General features: G+C 47.8%; 1 protein-coding gene across 1 annotated transcript; it reads right to left on the bottom strand.

Moving 5' to 3' along the window:
* Window positions 1–730: 730 nt before the first annotated feature.
* On the bottom strand, window positions 731–16241 carry mybpc2a (myosin binding protein Ca). The gene is made up of 27 exons (XM_078797061.1): window positions 16169–16241; window positions 15634–15717; window positions 15389–15537; window positions 14744–14861; window positions 14476–14524; window positions 12375–12431; window positions 12145–12314; window positions 11936–12068; window positions 10556–10680; window positions 9047–9152; window positions 8791–8960; window positions 7821–7986; window positions 7331–7437; window positions 7201–7230; window positions 6279–6418; window positions 6044–6203; window positions 5849–5953; window positions 5569–5757; window positions 5192–5326; window positions 4929–5096; window positions 4769–4857; window positions 3882–4077; window positions 2800–2939; window positions 2341–2500; window positions 2090–2226; window positions 1794–1980; window positions 731–1416 (listed from the first exon to the last, which is right to left on the bottom strand). The coding sequence occupies exons 1-27, from the start codon at window positions 16227–16229 to the stop codon at window positions 1382–1384; spliced, it is 3366 nt and encodes a 1121-aa protein (XP_078653187.1). The 5' UTR covers window positions 16230–16241; the 3' UTR covers window positions 731–1381.
* Between the last annotated feature and the right edge of the window lie 4675 nt (window positions 16242–20916).

The following is a 20916-nucleotide window of genomic DNA, read 5'->3' as shown; positions in this document are numbered from 1 at the left end:
TCGTCGCTCACAAGTGATGTAACACCTGGAGCTCCACTGGTCTATTATTATTTTATCTAATACATCTTAGTATGTATTATATTACATTACTTGTATTACTAGTATTATATTACCTGACGTGACGCCATCGCTATGACGCTATGAACACACATGCTGGTTCAGCTACCTGAAGGAGCGATGAGAAGATGTGAGATTTAGTGTGCCTAAAGTTCCCGACGCCACAGGACATGCTGGAGCACGGTTGCCTAGCGACCGGCTCGACTGATGTGTGAGAGGGAGAAGCTCAGGTGGAGCGTGGAGGTGACACGCTGTTCGTCTGCACAAGCCCCGCGCGGCCTTTGCGCTTTCATGTGTCAATCATCAGAGGAACACGCCCCGCTGGCTCTCAGGCTCAACTCACAATAACATTAGATCGGCACGCACGTACGTACATACGTAGCGGGTCTCACTCAACATTGGAGTGGCCGTGCTGCAGTGCAGGTCTCCACTGCCACCATCCCGCTCCTCATCTTTAGCACCAGCATGTTTTTATATACATGTACATGTACATATACACACACACTAGTGTGTTTGCCCCCTTCCTGATTTCTTATTTTTGTCACACGTCAGTGTTTCAAATCATCAAATGTGATCGGCAAACGCTAACCACCATTTACGGCTGGATAAACACCGTGTGTACATAGATTATGACGAAAGCCGGGGGTCAGAGGTCATGATATGGCGTCTGCTTGCCGGGTGGTACAGCGGCGTTTGAGGTGGCTGAGGTTTGATCGCCTTCCAGCAGAGTCGGCGCTGTGTTTGTTTTGCGGCTGTGTGAATTAGCGCTAATTTCTTTGCTCAGTAATGACGTGGGAGAGCTAATTAGGCCGATGTTGTGGGGTGCATTAATTAGTCTCTCGTGTGCCATGCTAATGAGACCCCCGATCTGCCGCCTGAGCTGCTGTTTGCACGAATGGAAGCGAGGATCCGGGTCAAGCAGCGTGTGTGTAGCAGGACCATATCAGCTTGTGGGAAGCACGTTGATCCCACTGCCGCCTGGTGCCAGGCCCCACCCCCCCTCCTGTCAACCATCGGCGGGATCTGACCTGATGGTGGCAGCGGTGCCGCAAGTGCATCACAATCATGAGCTGTAGAAATGTTCCACACACCAGGAGATGTGAAGGACTTTACGGCTCACACAGACCCACTTCACCGATAACACACCCCGGGACACTAAAATGGATGGCACATTAGCAATGTAGCATCCGTCATGGCGGCAGTGAAAGGCGAGCATATGGGAGTGGGTCAGGAGCGGCTTTATGATCTATTTGAATCATATTTATTCACCAAACCATCCATTAGGATCCATCATGTTGGACTTCCTCCTCGCCTGTGTCGCTCCTCACTTCTTCGCCTCCTCACCTTTCTCCTGGGCGACTGTGGGAGGAAACCACAACAACTCGGCATGAGTGAACCCTGAAGCTTCTGCAGGGATGGGCGTGAGTAGTAGCTTGAACTTGTTTTGGTCTCGTGTAGGACGCTTAACGTTCAAATGTTACTATGGTGGTGTCTTGGTCAAGGTCGATCTGTCCCAGAAGGTCAGACTCAAACCAAAATGGGCTAACCAAAGCGAGTGTTCCCATAGAAACTACTAATCCAATAATACGTCCCCAGAATGTGAACACAAAACACATTCATAGGCAGAAAACGGAGATGATGTTTGGAGGGCAATCCTTTTTTTGGATGTTAACCAAAAAACATGTTAACCAAGGCACCACTAATTATTGCCAGTAGTCAGACAAGATGTTGCATACCTCGGACTTCCAACTTGCACTCCACCTCGTCCTCCCCCAGGTCGTTGATGGCCTTGCAGGAGTACCGACCGCCATCGTAGAGGCTCGGCTTGCGGATGTTGAGCGTCAGCACGCCTTGGTGGTTGAGCATCAAGAACTTGGGGTCTTCCCCGATGATCATCTTGTTCTTCATCCAAATGATCTTCGGCTACGAGGGGGGATGAATTAGGGTCAGGGTTTTAGACTCTGATCTTGGAACTTCAATTTGGGATCCAACAACGCTGACATGTCGTGTGATTGACTAAAGCTGCTGGTACCTTCGGGTAACCACGGACGGCACAGCTGATGGCCGTTGTGTAACCTGCAACCACACTCCTGTCCACCAGGGGCGCTGTGAACTTGGGGCATGCGTTGCGGTCCTTCTCCTTGAAGGGTGGAGGGTTATAGTCCAAACCTGGAAGACGAGTCACATTGTTTTCATTTAGATCTACTATGTACATCCTTAAATCAGCCCCAACCCGAAATCCAGGTGCAAAAGCACCAATAGAAGGTTCCATGATCGGATTACCCGTTTTGCAAATGACTGCTGTGTTCTCGCTGACACCGGGCTCCTCGCTCAGGCCGCAGACGTTCTCGCTGAAGACCCGGAAGGAGTAATCGTTCCCCATGACCAGGTCGGACACGGTGCAGCCGGGCCTGCGATTGTGCTCGTAGACCGTGAACCACTCCTGACGCCATCCACGGAGAGAGAAGGATTGTATATATAAACCGGCAGGAGCTTCCTGTTCCTCTCTACACCATCACGTCCATTCTGACCGTGACGGTACTTCCAAGTCTTTGCAGTCATGTGACAAATCTTGTTACGGCGGATCTGCCATCGTCTGCTTATTGGCAAAGCTACTGACAGAGTCAGGAAGCAACACGCCAAGTCAAGTGCTCCAAACGTATATGTGGCGGCTCACCACAAATGAATTGGGACAGCCACAGATTTGGCACTACCAAAAAATAAAAAAAACAGAGCTGCTACCTTGGTCTTCAGGTCAGCCTTCTGAATGGTGTAGCCAATAATCTCAGAGTTGCCATCGTCCTTGGGCGGCTTCCACTCCAGCGAGGCATTAAAACCCCACACGTCTGTGACGTGCACCTTGATGGGGGGGCCAGGCTTCTCTGGTAAGAGATTTCAAGAGGAAAAAAAAAAAACAGTTGAAAAAAAACAGAAAGGCAATGCATACGTGTTATTAGACACGGGCTGGTTAGCGGTTTCAAGTGCTACCACGGTATGAAGAAGTCCTGCTTTCATAACCACTAAAACTGTGCATCATAACGTGGATGAAAATACTTTGTCATATGCTTTTTATTCCTCGCTGGCGGAACTGTGCTTCCCTGTGTTGCCATACATTGGACATAGGTAGCACAGGCATTGTTAGCTGCCTCGTTAGCAGCACCAGTATGGCCGTTCTGACTGAGAAGATTGAGAAGACAGGAGCAGTGGATAAGTGTCATGAAGTTTATTCTCCACTGAACAACAAGCAACCGCTTCAAGGGGGCTACACAAACCTTGAGACTGGTTTTAGCCGATTCCTGTTCAAATAGGAAGTAGATATGAATGGGATGGACGATGAAGGAATCTTCACAGACGTATTCGCTCATTAGCGCAACCTTCTCAGCACGGGATGTGTGAGAGCAGCATGAAGGTAATCCCAGTCTACATGTAAATAATCCCATCAGAGTCCTGCCAAATCATCCAGCGAGCGCTCCGACCCGGGAAGACGAGCGTTGAGGAGATAAGAAATAAGCTGGCGGACGGCGCAGGAGTCAGGATTAAACTGACGCTTTGATGAAGTCGCAAATTGGGATTTATGATCACACGTGGAAATACGGCTTTTCTTAATTAGAATTGCGATTGCGATTCTCCGGGACCATTTTCACCGCCATGTGCTTACGTTGGAAAGAAATCACACCACACAAGTGTCAAAGTCAAAAAAAGTCACACGCTTGCTCCTCCCACCAGATGATGATTGATAGCCATCAGAACCGGTGAGTATGAATGCTTATCCAGGGTCATCTTAGAATGTGTGTCTACCCTGCCGTGATCCTGCTGAGACTGACCTACGACCTGGATGTAGATGTCGGCGCTGTCTGCCATGTTCTCAATCTGAACAGACAGTGTGTATTTCCCCGAGTGGCTCCTGTCGGCCGAGCGGATGAAGAGGATGGAGTCTACGTCGGTGGACCGCGTCCCCACGCTTCTGTCCTCCAGAGGTACGCCATCTTTGAACCAGGTGGCCACCGGGCGAGGTTTACCCTGTGGGCGGAGATGTTTTGCCTTTTCAGCTTACGTCATTCATCCTTTTTATGTGCCGCTTATCCTCACTAGGGTGGGGTTATGCTGGAGCCTATCCCAGTTGTCTTGGGGCGAGAGGCGGGGTCCACCCTGGACTGGTGGCCAGCCAATCACAGGGCACATATAGACAACCATTCACATTCACCTATGGACAATTTGGAGTGGCCAATGAAGCTAACATATTTTTGGAATGGGGGGGGGGGGGGGGGGGGGCTGAAGTCCCTGGCGAAAACCCACGCACCCACGGGGAGAACATGCAAACCCCAAGCGGAGAATCAAGCACAGGTCTTCCCGATCTGACTGTGGCCTACATGCTAACCACTCAAAAGTAATCGGACAATTCAGTTCACGACTGCCTTTGCTGATTTTTGCAGCAATGTCATCATTTGCTGCCTTAAGCCAACCCCCCCACCTCGCCCCCCCTTTCCCGCCCGGGCTCTCTAGTGCATTTGGCACCTGTACAAAAAATAACTACAGGATATCAAATATTAAAATGGGCAAGTCAGCACTTGTAAATGTGCCAGTCGCCATCCACTGACCTATTTCACGAGGATGTTTTTGGCCATTAAAAATACACCTGCTTGGAATTCTCAGAGATGCTTTTCTTATTCTCGGCACACTTGAGAATAACTCCAACAACAGTGTCGCTGACCTGGAAAGGGATGACCAAGTTGACCTTCTCGCCGACGACCCTGACCAGTCTGGCCCTGAGGTGGCGAGGCAAACGGATCTTTGGATGTTCTGGAGAAACAAAGCAGGAAGTGTTTGAGTCCAGCGTGTGCAAATCTTTATTCACGTCGTCAGCGTCTGACCCATGATCTCTCTGATGGTGACGGCCTGCGAAAGCGTAGCCGGGGGGCTTTGCCCGGCGATGTTGACTGCCACCACCCGAAACAACATCTTCTCCCCCACCGGGAGACCCTTCACCCTGTACTGGTTCCTCTCCACCGGCTCCTGGTTGGCCTGCACCCACTGATCACCTGGAGATGATCAAAAGAGACGAGTGTGCCACATTTCCAGAAAAACGCTTTTGGATCCCAAATTGAAACGCTAAGTTAGTTGTGGAAGGCTTTACTTCCTTCTTGGCAGTACTCAATGATGTAGCCGTCGATGCCTCCGGGTCCCACTTTCTCAGGAGGAAGCCACTTGAGGGCGCAGGTGGAGTCGGTCACGTCCTCCACCGTGAGGCGAGTGGGCTCGCTAGTTGGGGCTGTGAGACAGGAAATGCTGGTATGTGGTGATGCTAATTTAGACTTTTTATTGCACGTTTATGATATCAAATGTTGTAATTGTTATTTGAAACCTTTCACATGTTTCTTACAGGACTTTGGGGCAGCATGAACTTTGTTTTAGATGTGCTCTATAAATAAACCTTGACACAATAAAACTTTTTTTTAAATGCCAAAAACAGCAAAAAATAGGCAGTAATTTTATTAATAAACGGCGGCGTACCGATGGGCATGAAGGGCTTGGAGTTGCCGCTGGGCTGAGAGATGCCGATGCCGTTGACCGCAAACACTCTCATCTCATAAAGGACGCCCTCGATCATCTTCTTGGCCTCGTACGTGGTGGACTCGTAGACGTCAAAGTTGAGCTTGGTCCATCTGGACGACCCCTTCTTCTTCCTCTCCATCAGGTAACCTGGAGCAAGGTTAAAGACTGTTGGCGTTTGTTTCCCCGGGAGGACGACATCAGATGTGAAAGGAAGTCGCAGGGAGGGGGAGGGAGATACCTTTAACGGGCACGCCGCCATCGAATGCAGGAGGGTCCCATGTGATGGTGGCGCAGTCCTCGCCAACTGATGTGCATTTAACATTCTCAGGAGGGTCGGGCACATCTGGCGAGCCACGGAACAGACGAGAAGGCGTATGTGTGTCATTGGCAATGAAACACCCTGGAAATAAAACAAAGTGAACAAGCCACTAACCCACGACCTTGACAAAGAGTTGGGCCTTGTCCTCTCCTGCCGGGTTGGTCACGGTTAGCGAGTAGAAGCCTTCGTCCTCTTTCTCCGCCCCCTGGATGACGAAGCTGCTCAGCGTCTTCCTCGTCTCCACGCGGACTCTTCCCTCCGACTCGCTCACCGTCTACGCTCGCAGGTAAGGTGTCACCTGGATGCTGAATCCTTGTGACATGTTGGCAAGACAGCCCCGCCTCCTCACCTGGTCTCCCTTGGTCCAGCACACGACAGGGGGCGGATCCCCAGAAATCTCCACATCAAAGCGAAGTTTGTTCCCAGCCACCACGGTGATGGTGTTCTGGCTCCCGGCGCCGCTGGTGTCCAGGTGGATTTTAGGAGGGTCTATCATGGAACAAGGTCGTCAATTAACATGCGGGACTGAAGTGGGTCACCTCAATTGCATAATTGGCCGTGATGGTTCCTCTGAGCTCGCTCCTGTCCAACTCAAACTCGCCACAGTGGTGACAAAGATCCTACGGTGGCAACATCAATCCTTCCTGCTACGGATTCTTATTCTCTGGCGTAGCTGGTGTGCCGTATGAGGTGTGTGTTCCGATCCACGACAGTCTACATCAGGGGTGTCATTGTCATTGAGGGCCACATCACCATCATGGCTTCTCTCAGGAGAATATATGAATCTAAAGGAATAATTGCCACATGATATACAAGAGCCCGTGTTATTAAGCCCGTAATATTTAATACGCGGGCGGTATAAAATAATGTGGCGAGCCAGAACTGGCCCCGAGGCCTCGAGTTTGACACCTGTGATCCATCGCAATACAATGTATTTCAAGTTCCAACAAATTTATTTGTGATATTTCAAATGTATTTTGGTGCCATAAATACATGTAATAATAACTACATGTACCCCCGCCTCTTGCCTGAAGACAGCTGGGATAGGCTCCAGCACCCCGGACTTCATGTTTCCTATCCATTTCCTGCACGTGGAGTAAAAACAAAGCCTTTCTAGAACATTTAGGCCAGCAAAATAAGAAACAAAAACGGCTTTTAAAATGAAACCATCTCTGACCCTGAGGTGTGTTTGTGTGTGATCATCTCACAGTATTACTAAACGTCTCGTGTACTGTCAGCCATTTTTGGACTAAAACGCAGCGGGGACTCACCTTGTCGGGGAACATAGTCAATCTTGATTTCTGCAAGAGAAGAACACTTAAATCAGCTTCATCAAGTCACATTTTCAATAAATGACAAGAAAAGGGTTCGTTTTTATGTTTACGTTTGTTGCATTCTCACCCAGGAAGTTAAGTTTAGCCGACAGAGAGAGCGCGTAGCCGTCGGGCACAAACGTATAATCTCCTACGTCGGAGGGCTTCACGTCATTGATCGTCAGCTTGTGTGTCCTGGAGACATGTTGGCACTCGTTACCATGGAGACCACACTGGCTGTGAGCGGCAATTAGGCGACAGAGAGACAGTTTCCCCGGCAACAAAATCATCCCAAATGGCTTTCACCTTGCGTGACCGCTGTCGCCTTGGCATGTCTGCTGCGATGGCGGCGGCGCTGATGTTGGAGGGATTAGAGAAGACGATGACCCTGGGGGTATGTCTGCATGTGTGTGTGTGTGTGCGTTAGTTTAGAAGCTGCACTTGTGCAGATTGCTGCCAAGTCCAAAAAATGGGTCACACTCTACGAGGAGCGTTGGTTTGTTGAGTTGCATGATGTTTAGAACGAGGAACGAGATGACAACAATTCCAAGCCTTCATTCATGGGGGAGAGGCGATACCTTCCAATGTGCGTCATCTTGATGCGATCGCTGGCCTGGACCTCCACGCCGTCCTTGAACCATTTGCCCGTCACTTTCTCGTCGGACACCTCGCACTTGAACACGGCCTGCTCGCTCGCCTTCACCGTCAGGTCGGCGATGCTCTGCAGAACCTGCAGCTCCTTTTCTGCAAACAAATAAGTTTTAAACAAACGTTTTAAACGGCCTTTGGAACATCTCAACCAGTGTTTCTGTACTGCTTATTCTCACAAGGGTCACATGGTTATGCTGGAGCCTATCCCAGCTGACTTGGAGCGAGAGGCGGGGTACACCCTGGACTGGTGGCCAGCCAATCACAGGGCACAAACAACCATTCCCACCCACATTCAAACCTATGGACAATTTATAGTCGCCAATTTAGCTAACATGCATGTTTTGGGAATGTGGGAGGAAACCGGAGTACCCGGAGAAAACCCACGCACGCACAGGGAAAACACGCAAACTCCACACAGAGATACCCAAGCAGACATTCGGAGTAAAAACATAAAAAGCAAAACCTGCAGTCCTGCGTGCTAACCACTCATCCGCCGTGCAGCCTATTGAGGGGAACTAACGTGTCCTAATTTTTGGAGTGATAAGCCCAGACCCCCAGCATCACTTTTGGACGTGTAGAGCAAATTACCATGACCATTACTGTGATGATAGACGGATGCGGAGATAAACTGAGCTGTATTAATTATGGTGTGAGCGGTAATTCATTTACGGCTGTTCATGCTTGTCAAAATGAAAAACGTCAACACGTTAAATTCTGTTCAAGCTCTTAATTGAAATACCTGTCAGCAAACTTCTGGCAGGCGCTGACGGCCAATTAGTCTAGTGTTAGCTTTCACTTCAGTTTCATGGGCCGTTTGATACGTTATCTTCATTGGACGTGAAGGTATCATTACATCCTGATGGTGCAGCATGACCAAAGTGGCAGCAAAAAGACTACCTTCCACTTCCAGCTCGGCCTTGGACTCCCCGCCGTTGGTGAAGGCGAAGTAGGTGCCGACGTCCTCTTTGCTGGCGTCGTTTATGATGAGAACGTGCTTCTTGCCGTCCTTTTTGAATCTGTACTTGGAAGCCGCGCTCTCTTTGGTCAGCTCCACTCCATCTTTCATCCTGGAGAAAAACCAGAAAACCAGGGATCAGGACCGCTGGGATGTTGGTTGAGAAGTTTGGATAGAGCAGGAAGTCTTCTGGGTCACCATTTGACGTGAGCCCCTTCCTCGGAGACCTCCACCTCAAACTCCACCTTCTCCCCCACCACCGTGTGGACGTCATCCAGCAGCTTGGTGATGGTCACTGGGGGTTCTGCAAAAACATCAACAACAATGCGACGTGTCATGTCATCTACAATTCATCTGTGGCGAGAGGGGGGGGGGGTCTAGACATCTAATTTGCATAATTGACAATTAGGTAAAGGTTTTTTTTTTGCTTTGTGTCATAAAATAAATGGCTGTAAGTGTATATTTCATTATGTGCATGTCATTGTACATCTGGGGTCTCCAAAGTGCGGCCCACGGCTGCCCATGGCACATTTTAAAAATATAATTTAACAATAAAACTTCTTTTTAAAAGCCAAAAACAGCAAAAAATAGGCAGTGATTTTATTAATAAAATTTTATTTAAGTAATAAGTAATTATTTTCACTATGTGGCCTCGCCAAAAAAAAAGGACACTGCCGCTGTACGTCTAATATCTCACTATATTGTAACAACAGTTTTCGCTGGAGTACCCAGCATGCCTTGCGGGCACCTTGTAAATAAGTTTGCACTTAGTTATTGTGCCTCACATATGTAGAATGACAGTTCATTGCGTGTTAACGTACCTGTTTAATTTTTGGTTCATCCCGTGAGTAAGACTGCTGTTCTGTTTGATATGTCCCATACATGCATATCGCTTGCGAATTGAAGCGCACCTTTCCTAAGCAAGCTGAAGTGCCTCTGACAATGCAAAGTTGTAACGACAAGCCAATCAGAGAGTATCACTTCCATGTGAGCGAGGGGGAGTCCAAATTGAATTGTGGCGGGCCGCACCTTTTGTTAACAGCATGAACGGTAGATAAAACATGGGAAGAATGCGGGAAAGAATGCTACATCGTGTCTCTGGTAGCAGCCTGGAAGGCATTCCCAGTCTCCCGAGGACGTGTGAGTCACATGGTGGAAGCGCTCCGCTAACAGCAGCTATTTGTCACCGTCAGCATCCGCTCCGCTTCCACACGTCTCAATTGTCTGAGCCGCCGCAGTCGTCGTCGCATTTGACTGATGACCTCACCAGTCGTGTGACACGCCAACGTGCGGACGTTTCTGTCCGTGCGTCAAGGCAGGCCAAGTCGATGCCCTGCCGGGCTTTGTTGCGGAGAACAAGTAAAATAGCGTCACTGATTTGGTTAGTGTCTTTTCTTCCAAGTATTTTAATTACTGCCTATAGAAGGGGGGCTTTGAAGGCTAACCTTACCAGTATCAGAGTAGAACATGAAATCCTTCTGTGTCTATCAATTCAATAGTAATACCATTCAGTTGTACAGTACTTAGAAGTGGCCTTCAAAAGAAAAACGCTTACAAACTCTGAGACATTCGCTTCTGATGCACGGCCACGCCACAAAACTATAAATGCAAACACTCGGCCTTTAAAATAAGTTCATGAATGCTTTTCACTGAAATAAACACAGGTGGAGCAGAAGAATGGGGGGGGGGGGGGGGTGAGTCACATACCTTTGACAAAGACCTCGGTGAAGCACTTCTCCTCGCCGACCACGCACTCGTAGGCTGCGTCGTCAGACAAGTTGCACTTGTTGATGGTGAGCGTCCGCTTGTTGCCCACGCTCTCAAACACGTACCTGCACGCCACGGCGACAAGACAAAGTCGTAATAAGCCAGGTTGCCCCAAGACAACGCGGTGAATCGTCATGGACGATGACCGTCATCCCTTCTTAAGAGTACACGTATACATGTGAAAACATCATGTACCACAATGCTACATGTTGTGCTCAGCTAATGTATACATACTAGCTAAAAAACTACACCTCTTTGGAACACGGCTACATAGGAGCCTGTGATAGTGATGTGAAGAAATAATATTCACAATTCTCAATATAAAACTAATTTTACCTTCTAATTAAAAAAAAATACATATATTTTTTACCTTCCAGTTCATGCTACAGACCTCCAGCTAACAATGCTAATGTATACATACTAGCTAAAATGCTACATCTCTTTGGAACACAGCTACATAAGAGCCTGTGATAGTGATGTGAAGAAATATTCACAATTCTGAATATAAAACCAATGTTACTTTCCAATAAAAAATATATATAAAAATATATATATATATAAAAAAATTATATATTTTTTACCTTCCAGCTCATGCTAAATACCTCCAGCTAACATTGCTAATGTTTACATACTAGCTAAAATGCTACATCTCCTTGGAACATGACTACATAAGAGCCGTCATAGTGATGTAAAGAAGTAATATTCACAATTCTGAATATAAAACTGTTATCTTCCAATTTAAATATATATATATATATATATATATATTTGTTTTACCTTCCAGCTCATGCTAAAGACCTCCAGCCAACGATACCAATGTATACATACTAGCTAAAATACTACATCTCTTTGGAACATGGCTACATAAGAGCCGTGATAGTGATGTAAAGAAGTAATATTCACAATTCTGTATATAAAACTAATGTTACCTTCCAATTTAAATATATATATATATATATATATATATATATATATATATATATATATATATATATATATATATATATATTTGTTTTACCTTCCAGCTCATGCTAAAGACCTCCAGCCAACGATACCAATGTATACATACTAGCTAAAATACTACATCTCTTTGGAACATGGCTACATAAGAGCCGTGATAGTGATGTAAAGAAGTAATATTCACAATTCTGTATATAAAACTAATGTTACCTTCCAATTTAAATATATATTCAAGAGAATCAAGTACCCAATTCACTTCAGCGAGTGATTCATAAGAACCCGAGTCGGTAAAAGGAATCAAAGTTCTCCATCACCAACATGTTGACGTTGCACACAATCATAAGATGTGCTGAACCTCACTTGGCTGACGGTTTAATTTCCTGTCCGTTTTTGAGCCACTTGATGGGAGCGTTGGGGTCGGCCACCTCCACGCTCAGCTGGATCTTCTTGCCTTTGTCCACCGAGTACGCCGGCTCCAGCTTCTTCAGAAAGGCTGCAACCACAAGATCCCCGTCAGTGGCCTCCCTCGCCAGCCACGTCACCTTTGAGCGCCTTTCCCGCCCCCTCACCGTCGCTCTTCTTGGGCTCCACCGTCTTCATCTTCTTCAGCCTCGTCAGCATGCCCCTCAGGTCCGTGATGCCGTACTCAAAGGCGATCTTCTCGTAGTCGCAGGGCTTGGCCGCCTTCAGGATGTCCCACACGTCCACTTCCTCCTTGGGCGTTTGTTGCTTCTTCTGCCTGAGCGGGCTGGCCAGGGTCAGGGCAGGGCAGCGACAGGAAGTGCAACGCTGGACTTACCTTTTCTTGAGCAGGGCGCTGAAGTCCAGATCGCCGGCGTCCTCATCGGCGTCTCCACTGTGGGAGGAAGAAAATTCACTTCATAATTGAGATCAAATGTATTTGTGGGGGGCGGCCAAAACCAGCCTACCAGTGAGACCAGTATTAAGAGATTGCGGATCTTTTGCAGTCCACTCTGGACAAGGTGCAGGGCAGCTTAAATGTGTTGGGCTTCCCCACCCCCCCCCACTGTCTTGGTTTTCCGCCTGCTGGCCTCAGAGGAGCAAATCAGCGGCAATAAATTGCGAGGCAGTCTGAGGCGGCCGCCATGCGCCTCCACGGTTGAGCGCCCCGTTCAAGGATAACATCCTGCGCTCGGTATTATCCTGAAGGAGGGAGCCACACTCCCGGGGTGATAATAACCTCGCTGACGGGACACACGAGCTCAGCTGATGGTTGGCTGAGCACGAAAACGACGGCGCGTCCCCGGCGAGATGTGGGCCTACTGTACTTGAACGCCTCTGGGAGCGCCGCCTCGGATAACCTTCACTGGCATGTGATGCAAGAAGGGCAGAGTGGCGTGTTGTCTAAGAGGGCTGTCAAGCAATTAAAACTATTTCATCAGCTTAGTCACCTTGTTCCGAGCATGCGCCACGCCGGCGACGGCCATCGCACGTGCCAACAATATTTTAGCCATCTTTGACTGTTTAACCTCTGCAGCCTTTCCAGCAAGAAATGACGCCACTCCTACTCCTCCTCCTCTCGTATCGCCACTCTGCAAAAGAGCACGCCGACAGCCCCGTCCAAAGCACAACATCACGCCGTCTTTTGCATGTTGCGCTCCTCGTCTTATATCTGGGCCTAACGAGAACAGGAAATGATGCACAGATTAGGGATATGGAGGCCCCAGGTGAAGGTGGCGGCTGATATATGATGGCACAATCAACAGGCCCAGCGCAAATGTGAGTGAATTGCTTGATAAACACGCACGCATACAGTACAGTACACAGTACATAATACTCCTGCATTACTACAAAGCAGGGAGGGCACACTCAGTATTTTAGTGTTTTCACTGGCATTTGTTACACCAAGTGTTTCCAAAGTGTGGCGTGGGGGCCCTCCTTTTTTTTGGGGTGGTCTGCCACACTTGCTAAAAATTTTTTAGTTAGCGATGCCTTATAATCACGCTCACAAAAAGCTGAGAAAAAAAAGGTGGGGGAAAATATAAAAACATACATAGAATTTTTTTTTGCAAATATTACTATTACCACTCATACTAAAACAAAAACGTAAATGAAGAAATGAAAAGAAAAGTGAACATGAAAAGGTGAGGAAAATGAAAAAAATGATAAAACCAAAAAAAGAAAAAAAGTTAATCAAGAAAAACAAAGAAAAAAAGAAATGGAAAAAAATGAAGAATAAGAAAGAGAAAAAGAAAAAATGAACCAGGAAAAGAAAAAATGAAAGAGACAAACAAAGAAGATTAAAAAGTTTAAGAAACTTTAAAGAAAAAAATAAGTAGTATATAAATTCATGTGTTTTTTGTCATCTACAACACAAAGGCGAGTCAGTAAAGAAGACTAAACTTAAACCAAATTAGTGCCTGACCACATTTTGGGGGCCATTTGCGGCTGGCAGGGTGTCATTTTTTGGCCCATGGTGCATTCTAAAAACAAAACAAAACAAAAAAACACAGCAACATAGGCAAAAAAAAAATCTCAAAATGTTGCTACTAATAATAACATGCTGTAGTGCCAATAAATCCCAAGTTTATAGTTTGCTACAGTACGCAACGGCGATATTGGATTGTTGCCGCCTTGTCATTTTCCACTATGCGGCCCTCGGCGGGAAAAGTTTGGACAGCCCTGACATACAGTAGATGTTGCTAAGCCATGTTGCTAATCCGGCACCCCACTGGGTCGCCGATCCCGTCTGATGAAGCACACAAGATCCTCAACCACTTCAGGTGAGACAGCAGCTGTTGTCGGACAAGACAGTGACAAATGACGGACAGACGGACAGACGGACGGGCCTAGCCCCTCCCCCGCGTGAGGCGGACAGATGTCCTCGGGCAGCCATCACCAGGGGAGCATATGGAAGAAAGAACGGCGCCGACACTCACCATCGCTTGAAGGCCTCCAAAATGTTGTCCTGCTGCTCCTCTTGCACCGCTGCAAGCAGACAGAAGGAGGAAGACTGCTGAGGTTAATTCATTACACCAGCGGCAAAGCAATAATGGACTCGGGACCTCGCCGGGCCACTAAATGATAGAATCTAATGTGCACGCCACTCGCTGAGTTATTGTCTGACAAAGCCGGTTAGACGGCCGCCGAGGAGACGCTGAATGGAAGATGACAATAATGTGATTAAGTGTCGCTCTGACGACCCACCCTGCACCGACACCTCAAACGTGCAGCTGTCGCACTTGTCTTTGGAGGTGACCTCGCAGCGGTAGCCACCTGCGTCTCCGTCCACCACCTTGATGATGTGCATCTCGTACGTGTAGATCTGGAAGACAACGGCAACACGAACCGTCAGGCCGACATGGACTTAACCTCAAAGTCATCCATCTGTCCCTTTTCATGCGGGGTGCACCTCATGAAGGTCATGGTCTTAAGTCTGGACTTACAAGCCCAAGACCGCATCCCGTTCTTCCGCTGTGGGGACACCGAGGCGTCCACCCTACGGTGGCAAGCACCTTCAGTCGCCTCCAAAAGTCCTTTCAAGGTGCAACTCCCCTGGACCCAGCCAGTCTGGTATTCCGGAACCAGGTTCGGCAGAATGACAGTGGAAAGTGAACGTCATCCATCTAAAAAGTCCAACTCCACGTGGAGCCCGACTCGTGAAGTTTACCAGCTGCACCCGTTAGGAAGGGACGGTCTAGACCAGGGTCTATTAACCTGGGGGCCACTGGAGGAGTAGGGCTGGGAATCTCGGGTACCTCACGATACGATACATGACTCACGATAACGATATTGTGACAGGGTGAACCAAATGAAAGCAGGATTAGGCTCCATCTTAGTCCTTAGTCCTACCTTGCTGTTCCTGTCATAAGACTCCTTGAACTGAAAGTGCTTCCCGGCCTTGCTTCCCAGGTCCAGCCACTTCCCCTTCAGCCATTTCAAGCTGGGCTTCCTCAGCAGGGTGGAGGAGTCCACTTTGGCCACAAACGACACATCCTTCCCTGCCACAGTCGGAAGAAAGACATGAGCGACCATACTGCAGGAGAAAGCAACCGTCCCGCTGTCCCAAAGAGACGAACCCACTGGGAACGGCTGACCTTTGGTGGCGGTGGTGCTCTCCGGCCTCAACACAAATAAGCCGGTTAGTTCCGAGAGCTGAGGGTCCTCGCCTGGTGCGACCTCTGTAAGGATAAACAAGACTGTTTTTGTTCTTGAACATTGTAGAAGACTCCACAAACATCTGGTGCAGACCCTTGGTGTGTACACACGCAACACAAAGTCCATCATTGTACATTTTAGGGTACAATGTCTAGTCAGTGGAGTGATACTGTAATAGTTTGACTTTTAGAGTTTCTGTTGGGAAAGTGCAAACTGTTACCTCGGAGTCCTATAATTAGTCCTAAGGGGTACAATTAGTGTAGTGTGGACCATGCGGTCCACATTGAGGACCATACAGGAGTTCTTTGAGGGTGGTGGCAAATGATAGAAGGTCAGTTGAGAATGTCACAGCGCCACCCCAGAAGAACCCAAAACAGTGAATTGAACTTGACGCTCCGTTTCTTTTGCCGGCGTATGAACAGATGTTCTGGCAGGCGTTTGCTTCACAGACATGCTAACAACATCAAGCCTTACCATCGGGCGGCAACTCTGCGTCGGAGAAAGAGAAAGCGAGGAACAACGTCAGTCTTGTCATCGACCTCTCATACTATAAACACACACCTTCCAAATACTGGTGTAGTTGGGTTAATGGCGTCATTCCTTCAACAACCAAGTCCAAAACAAGTTAAACATCCAACGGGTCCCAGGGTTGCCAAGCCCTCGGTAACGAAAGGTACCGGAACCCCCGCTGAGTTTGGCTTTCATTTTCCATTTCAAATGTCAGCGGTACAACGAGAACACAAACACATCCAGGTGTGCGCGCCGGCAGACGACATACGCTCCCTGTTTGCCGACACACGAGGTGCTCGACACGACAAACACGGCAAGCAGACAAACAGTCGGCACGGGCGAGCGTGCTGCGGCTTACCGTCCCTCGGCTCGCCGTTTGCTGAGGGAAGCAGGGACGCCAATCAGACAGTTGCGGGACACAGACGCACAACGAGGCCGTTAATGAGCAAGCGAGCTTACCTACAGCCGCCTGGACGTCTGTTAATGGAGACGAAGCACACATCAGGCCTGCGTGTGTTAAAATGCTACAAACGGCAAAGCGGCCCCAACGTTTGATGCTGTTATTGTCTTGAATTAGACTCTGTATTGCATAGGATGGCAATTAACTATACCACCAATTACAACCACCAGGAAGTTGATGTTACCTGTGTGTGATTGGCCGTCAGTCACCATAGTCACTTCCTCTTAGCTTTTAGCTTAGCATGGAGCACAAACCCACACCTAGCACTCCACACCGCTATCTTAACAATACTCTATTTTTACAACCTTGTTTATTTGTGAATTATATTACTTATAATTATTATTATTCATTCATTCATTTTCTACCGCTTTTTCCTCACGAGGGTCGCGGGGGTGCTGGAGCCTATCCCAGCTGTCTTTGGGCGAGAGGCAGGGCCAGCCAATCACAGGGCACATATAGACAAACAACCATTCACACTCACATTCATACCTATGGACAATTTGGAGTCACCAATTAACCTAGCATGTTTTTGGAATGTGGGAGGAAACCGGAGTACCCGGAGAAAACCCACGCATGCACGGGGAGAACATGCAAACTCCACACAGAGATGGCCGAGGGTGGAATTAAACCCTGGTCTCCTAGCTGTGAGGTTGCGCTAACCAATAGACCGCCGTGCCGCCCAATTATTATTACTATTATTAATTATATAAACTTTCCTGGGGAAATAAGGTGGTGGCGGGGAAAGCCACGTCGGTATTCCCGTTATCCCATATTTTGCCCTTTTTTTCCCAGCACCCTCCCATCTTAAAGGTTTTCAGTTTTCCCCATATTTTAACTTTCATGGGGAAAAAATATAGAATATTTCCCTTCATTTTTTTGCCTCATGTTTTTAAGACAACTTTCCTTAATTTTGAAATGCAAATTTCTATGACTGCATTATGGTTATGATGGACTTCAAAGGTCTGACGGTTGTGGAGATGCAGGTGAACCTCAGGTGTAACAGGAACACGAGTGAAGGTGTTCCGAGTGTGTGTGTGTGTTTCTCTAATGGAGCGCCCCCATGCAGATGAATGTTTCCTGTGTCCTTCAGCTACCTTTGTGCAAGCCAGCAGTCAAAGCCTTTGATCAGGCCAGTTTTTTTTTTTTTAAGAAAAGTTGTTCGTCACATTAAAATGCACTTGAGGGGAATTTTTAAAATGAATATTTATTTCTGGAGGAAGTCTCTTTTTAGTTTTAGAGTCGCCTTCTCACCCTTTCGCTACCAAAAATAGACGCGTGTTGACAGTTAAAAGTATGAAAAAGTGGTTTTAGCTTGCAAACTACGACATTCTGAAATTCTCCATTTTGTAAATCCGACTGTGTTTTTATAAAAGATGTGAAGTATTTACGTCTGCAGCACAGAAACAGAGCAGCAGAGGGCTGGCGTTCATGAAAGAGCACAACAGTTGGGGGGTTGGGGGGTGATGATGAAGTCATCCAGCGGCAGGATAGCAGATAATCACTAACGAGCCCCCGGAGAATCAAAAATGCCTTTTGTGTGCTCACCTTGTCGGATTAAGACTCACTTGTGTGAGGGAGCAAAGTCTAATGGAGGATGAGAGAGTGTGTGTGTGTGTGTGTGTGTGTGCATAAGCGGGTGCAATGATGAGGAAGAATAGTAAGGAAGATGAATGCTACAAACCATCTTGGTTTGCTCCATCACATCTTCAAAGTGTGTGTGTGTGTGTGTGTGTGTGTGTTGCAAGTCTCACCCTCAACATTGAGTGATGATGGCGATAATGTCTGACACACACAAGGCAGCTTCTATGTTTGTTCTTACCTTTTGCATCTGAAAAAGACAACAAAAAGTATGTCATTATTATTATTATTATATACTGTATACATTATTGTTATTTTTGACAACCGTCTACAACGGGGATGTCCAAACTTTTTCCACTCACGGCCAAAAACAGAAAAAGGATGGATGATGTGTAGGGGGAAACGTACATGAAAAGATGGTAAAAGCAGTTTCTATTTGGGGCACAACCTGAAAGCGACCATCTTTTGGAGATCCACCCCCACTCTCCTCCTCTGACTGTCACTCACCGAAGAAGCCCGACATGGCCGATCCAGACATCAACCACCCCCCCCCCAAAACACACCCACCCACCCTTGCAAGACCACGAGGGCCAATAAAATGCAAGCTGCAGGACAAAAATGGCCCCCGGGCTGCACTTTGGACACCCCCGGTCCACAAGTAGGACTTGGGGAGCTTGATGTTCTGAAGACACTCACCGGCAGGGTCGGCTGGGAGGGGATCGCCGTCGGCTGCTGCAACGAAACAATAAACACATCAACTTGCATGCCCGCCTTACGGAACAAGAACAAAGGAAAGAGAGAAACAAGAACAAAGGAAAGAGAGAAGCAAAGAACAAAAGGAGAGAGGCAGAAGTGCATCTTGAAGACCACAGGAGACGCTTGTTCCTCAACTATGGGCGTACTCACTTGGGAAGATCAGATCACAGAAAGAGAGAAAATGAGGAATACAGAAAGAAAAAAGGAAAGAAGAACATAAAGAACAAGAACATGAAGAAGGAGAAAAGAAAGAAGAACAAACAAGCAAGCAGAAGGAAAGGAGAAGGAAAAGAGCACAAAGGAGAAGGAGGAGGAGAAGCAGCTAGTGGATGAAGAACCAGAAGGACAAGAACAGGAAGGGAAAGAAGAAAAAGAAGAAGAAGATTGTTTATCCTCCACAAAGAGTCACTGAGAGGCAACCCGTGCATGAAATAAAAAGGCGTATCATCTCCATGGAAACCAACACCCTGCTGGGTGGAGATAAGTGTGATGAACACAACAATCACTTCACTAAAGAAACCTCTTCACATTCCAAAGATAGTTTGTGCCAGACGAGCCTCACTCACTCAACTAAAAAAAAAACAAAACACTTAACACTTTTCATGCTCGGCTCACTGCTGTTCCACTTTATTCCTGCAGGTGGCGCTCTCTCCAACAACGCGTCAAGAAGGTGATTTCTATGAACATGAGCACATTTTATGTTACTGCTTCAGGATTGATTCAGGAAGTTGTTCTGTAAGGAAACATGGACGCTCGACTACAGACAGAAACAAAAAAAAACGTGTGGTACAAGCATGTGGAGGGCCACAATGACGGGGCGCGCCTTGGGCCCCCCAAATGACTAATCAAGCTCTTAGCCTTCTTTTGTACTTGTGAGGAGCTAAAGCGAGTTTCTCCTCGTGCCAAGGTCACGGCGAGCTCCTCCTGGCGTGATTACACGAGACTCTTTGGACGTGTCATCAGGAGGATGCTTTCATATCTAATTCATAAGCCGCTCAGCACGCTCGTGTCTTACACTCCCATCCTTGTTGCCGCCAAGCTTCCGATTCTGCCTCACAGGTGAATACAACCTCATGCAAATGAGCAGAAAATAAATTATTATTACGTCATACCGCCATGATGAAAGCGCCTTGTGCTGAGGACAGACTACGGCAAATAGACGAGACTTCTTTATGAACTCCTTGTAGCAGCAAAGTGGTATTTCCAGTAGAGACATAAGCGGAGTAGCACTTCTCAGCTAGCTAGCGCGGCGTAATTGAACACTTCTCGAGGTAGCTTGTACATTTTGTTTGGTAGATTTTTCAGCAAAATAGTTCTGGTGCCAATTCGTCGTGTTGCTGCTGGATGTTCATCGCCTGAGTGATACTCAGTTTTTGTGGCGCCCACCCGCCCCCGTGGCCGATAAACAAGCGTCGTGGCTCACGCAGATTGATGCAGACAGTGCTGACCCCCCCCCCCCCCCCCAGGGGCCCCATGCTAATGCCAGGTGCGTCTCTGTGAGTATTGTATGTCGAAAAAGAGCAGTAAGATGTCATAGGGTAAGATTTACGAGATGTGGATGGTGACAGGAATGTCCCACGCTCATCCTGCTTCGGCCAGCTCCGTGGAATGTTCTTCCCTAATCTCCCTTGACATTTCCCACCCCGCTCCTTGGGACGGTTGAGCCAAGTCAAACATTTCATCTTGGAATCTCTGCTTCTTCTTAGACTTCCTTTTAAATGCATTTAACTGGGGGTGGTGCGTGACGCCGGTGCGATGGCATGATGTCACCTGACCCGTGCCAGCTACGTGCTAACCAGAGGCGGCGGCTGACTCTGGCCGGTCCGGCCCGCGCCGTGCCAGTTGGCGGTAACATATCCTCCCCCCGCCTGCTCTTAATGCAGCGTGTGCCCTTTTAAACGCCGCGCCACCGCCGCCG

The sequence above is a fragment of the Doryrhamphus excisus genome, linkage group LG16 (genome assembly GCF_037039965.1).
Source record: "Doryrhamphus excisus strain RoL-2023G ecotype Guam linkage group LG16, RoL_Dexc_Guam_v1.1, whole genome shotgun sequence".
Lineage (NCBI taxonomy): Eukaryota > Metazoa > Chordata > Actinopteri > Syngnathiformes > Syngnathidae > Doryrhamphus > Doryrhamphus excisus.
This window is presented reverse-complemented; position numbering and strand designations above follow the sequence as displayed.

Excerpts from the sequence above, each read along its gene's own strand:
- mybpc2a (XM_078797061.1), bottom strand. The coding sequence starts at position 16,229 with ATGACAAGACTGACGTTGTTCCTCGCTTTCTCTTTCTCCGACGCAGAG. Across the intron at positions 10,681-11,935 it reads GAAATTAAACCGTCAGCCAA|GTACGTGTTTGAGAGCGTGG; the intron begins GTGAGGTTCAGC and ends CGTGGCGTGCAG. Across the intron at positions 1,981-2,089 it reads CCGTCCGTGGTTACCCGAAG|CCGAAGATCATTTGGATGAA; the intron begins GTACCAGCAGCT and ends CCCCCCTCGTAG.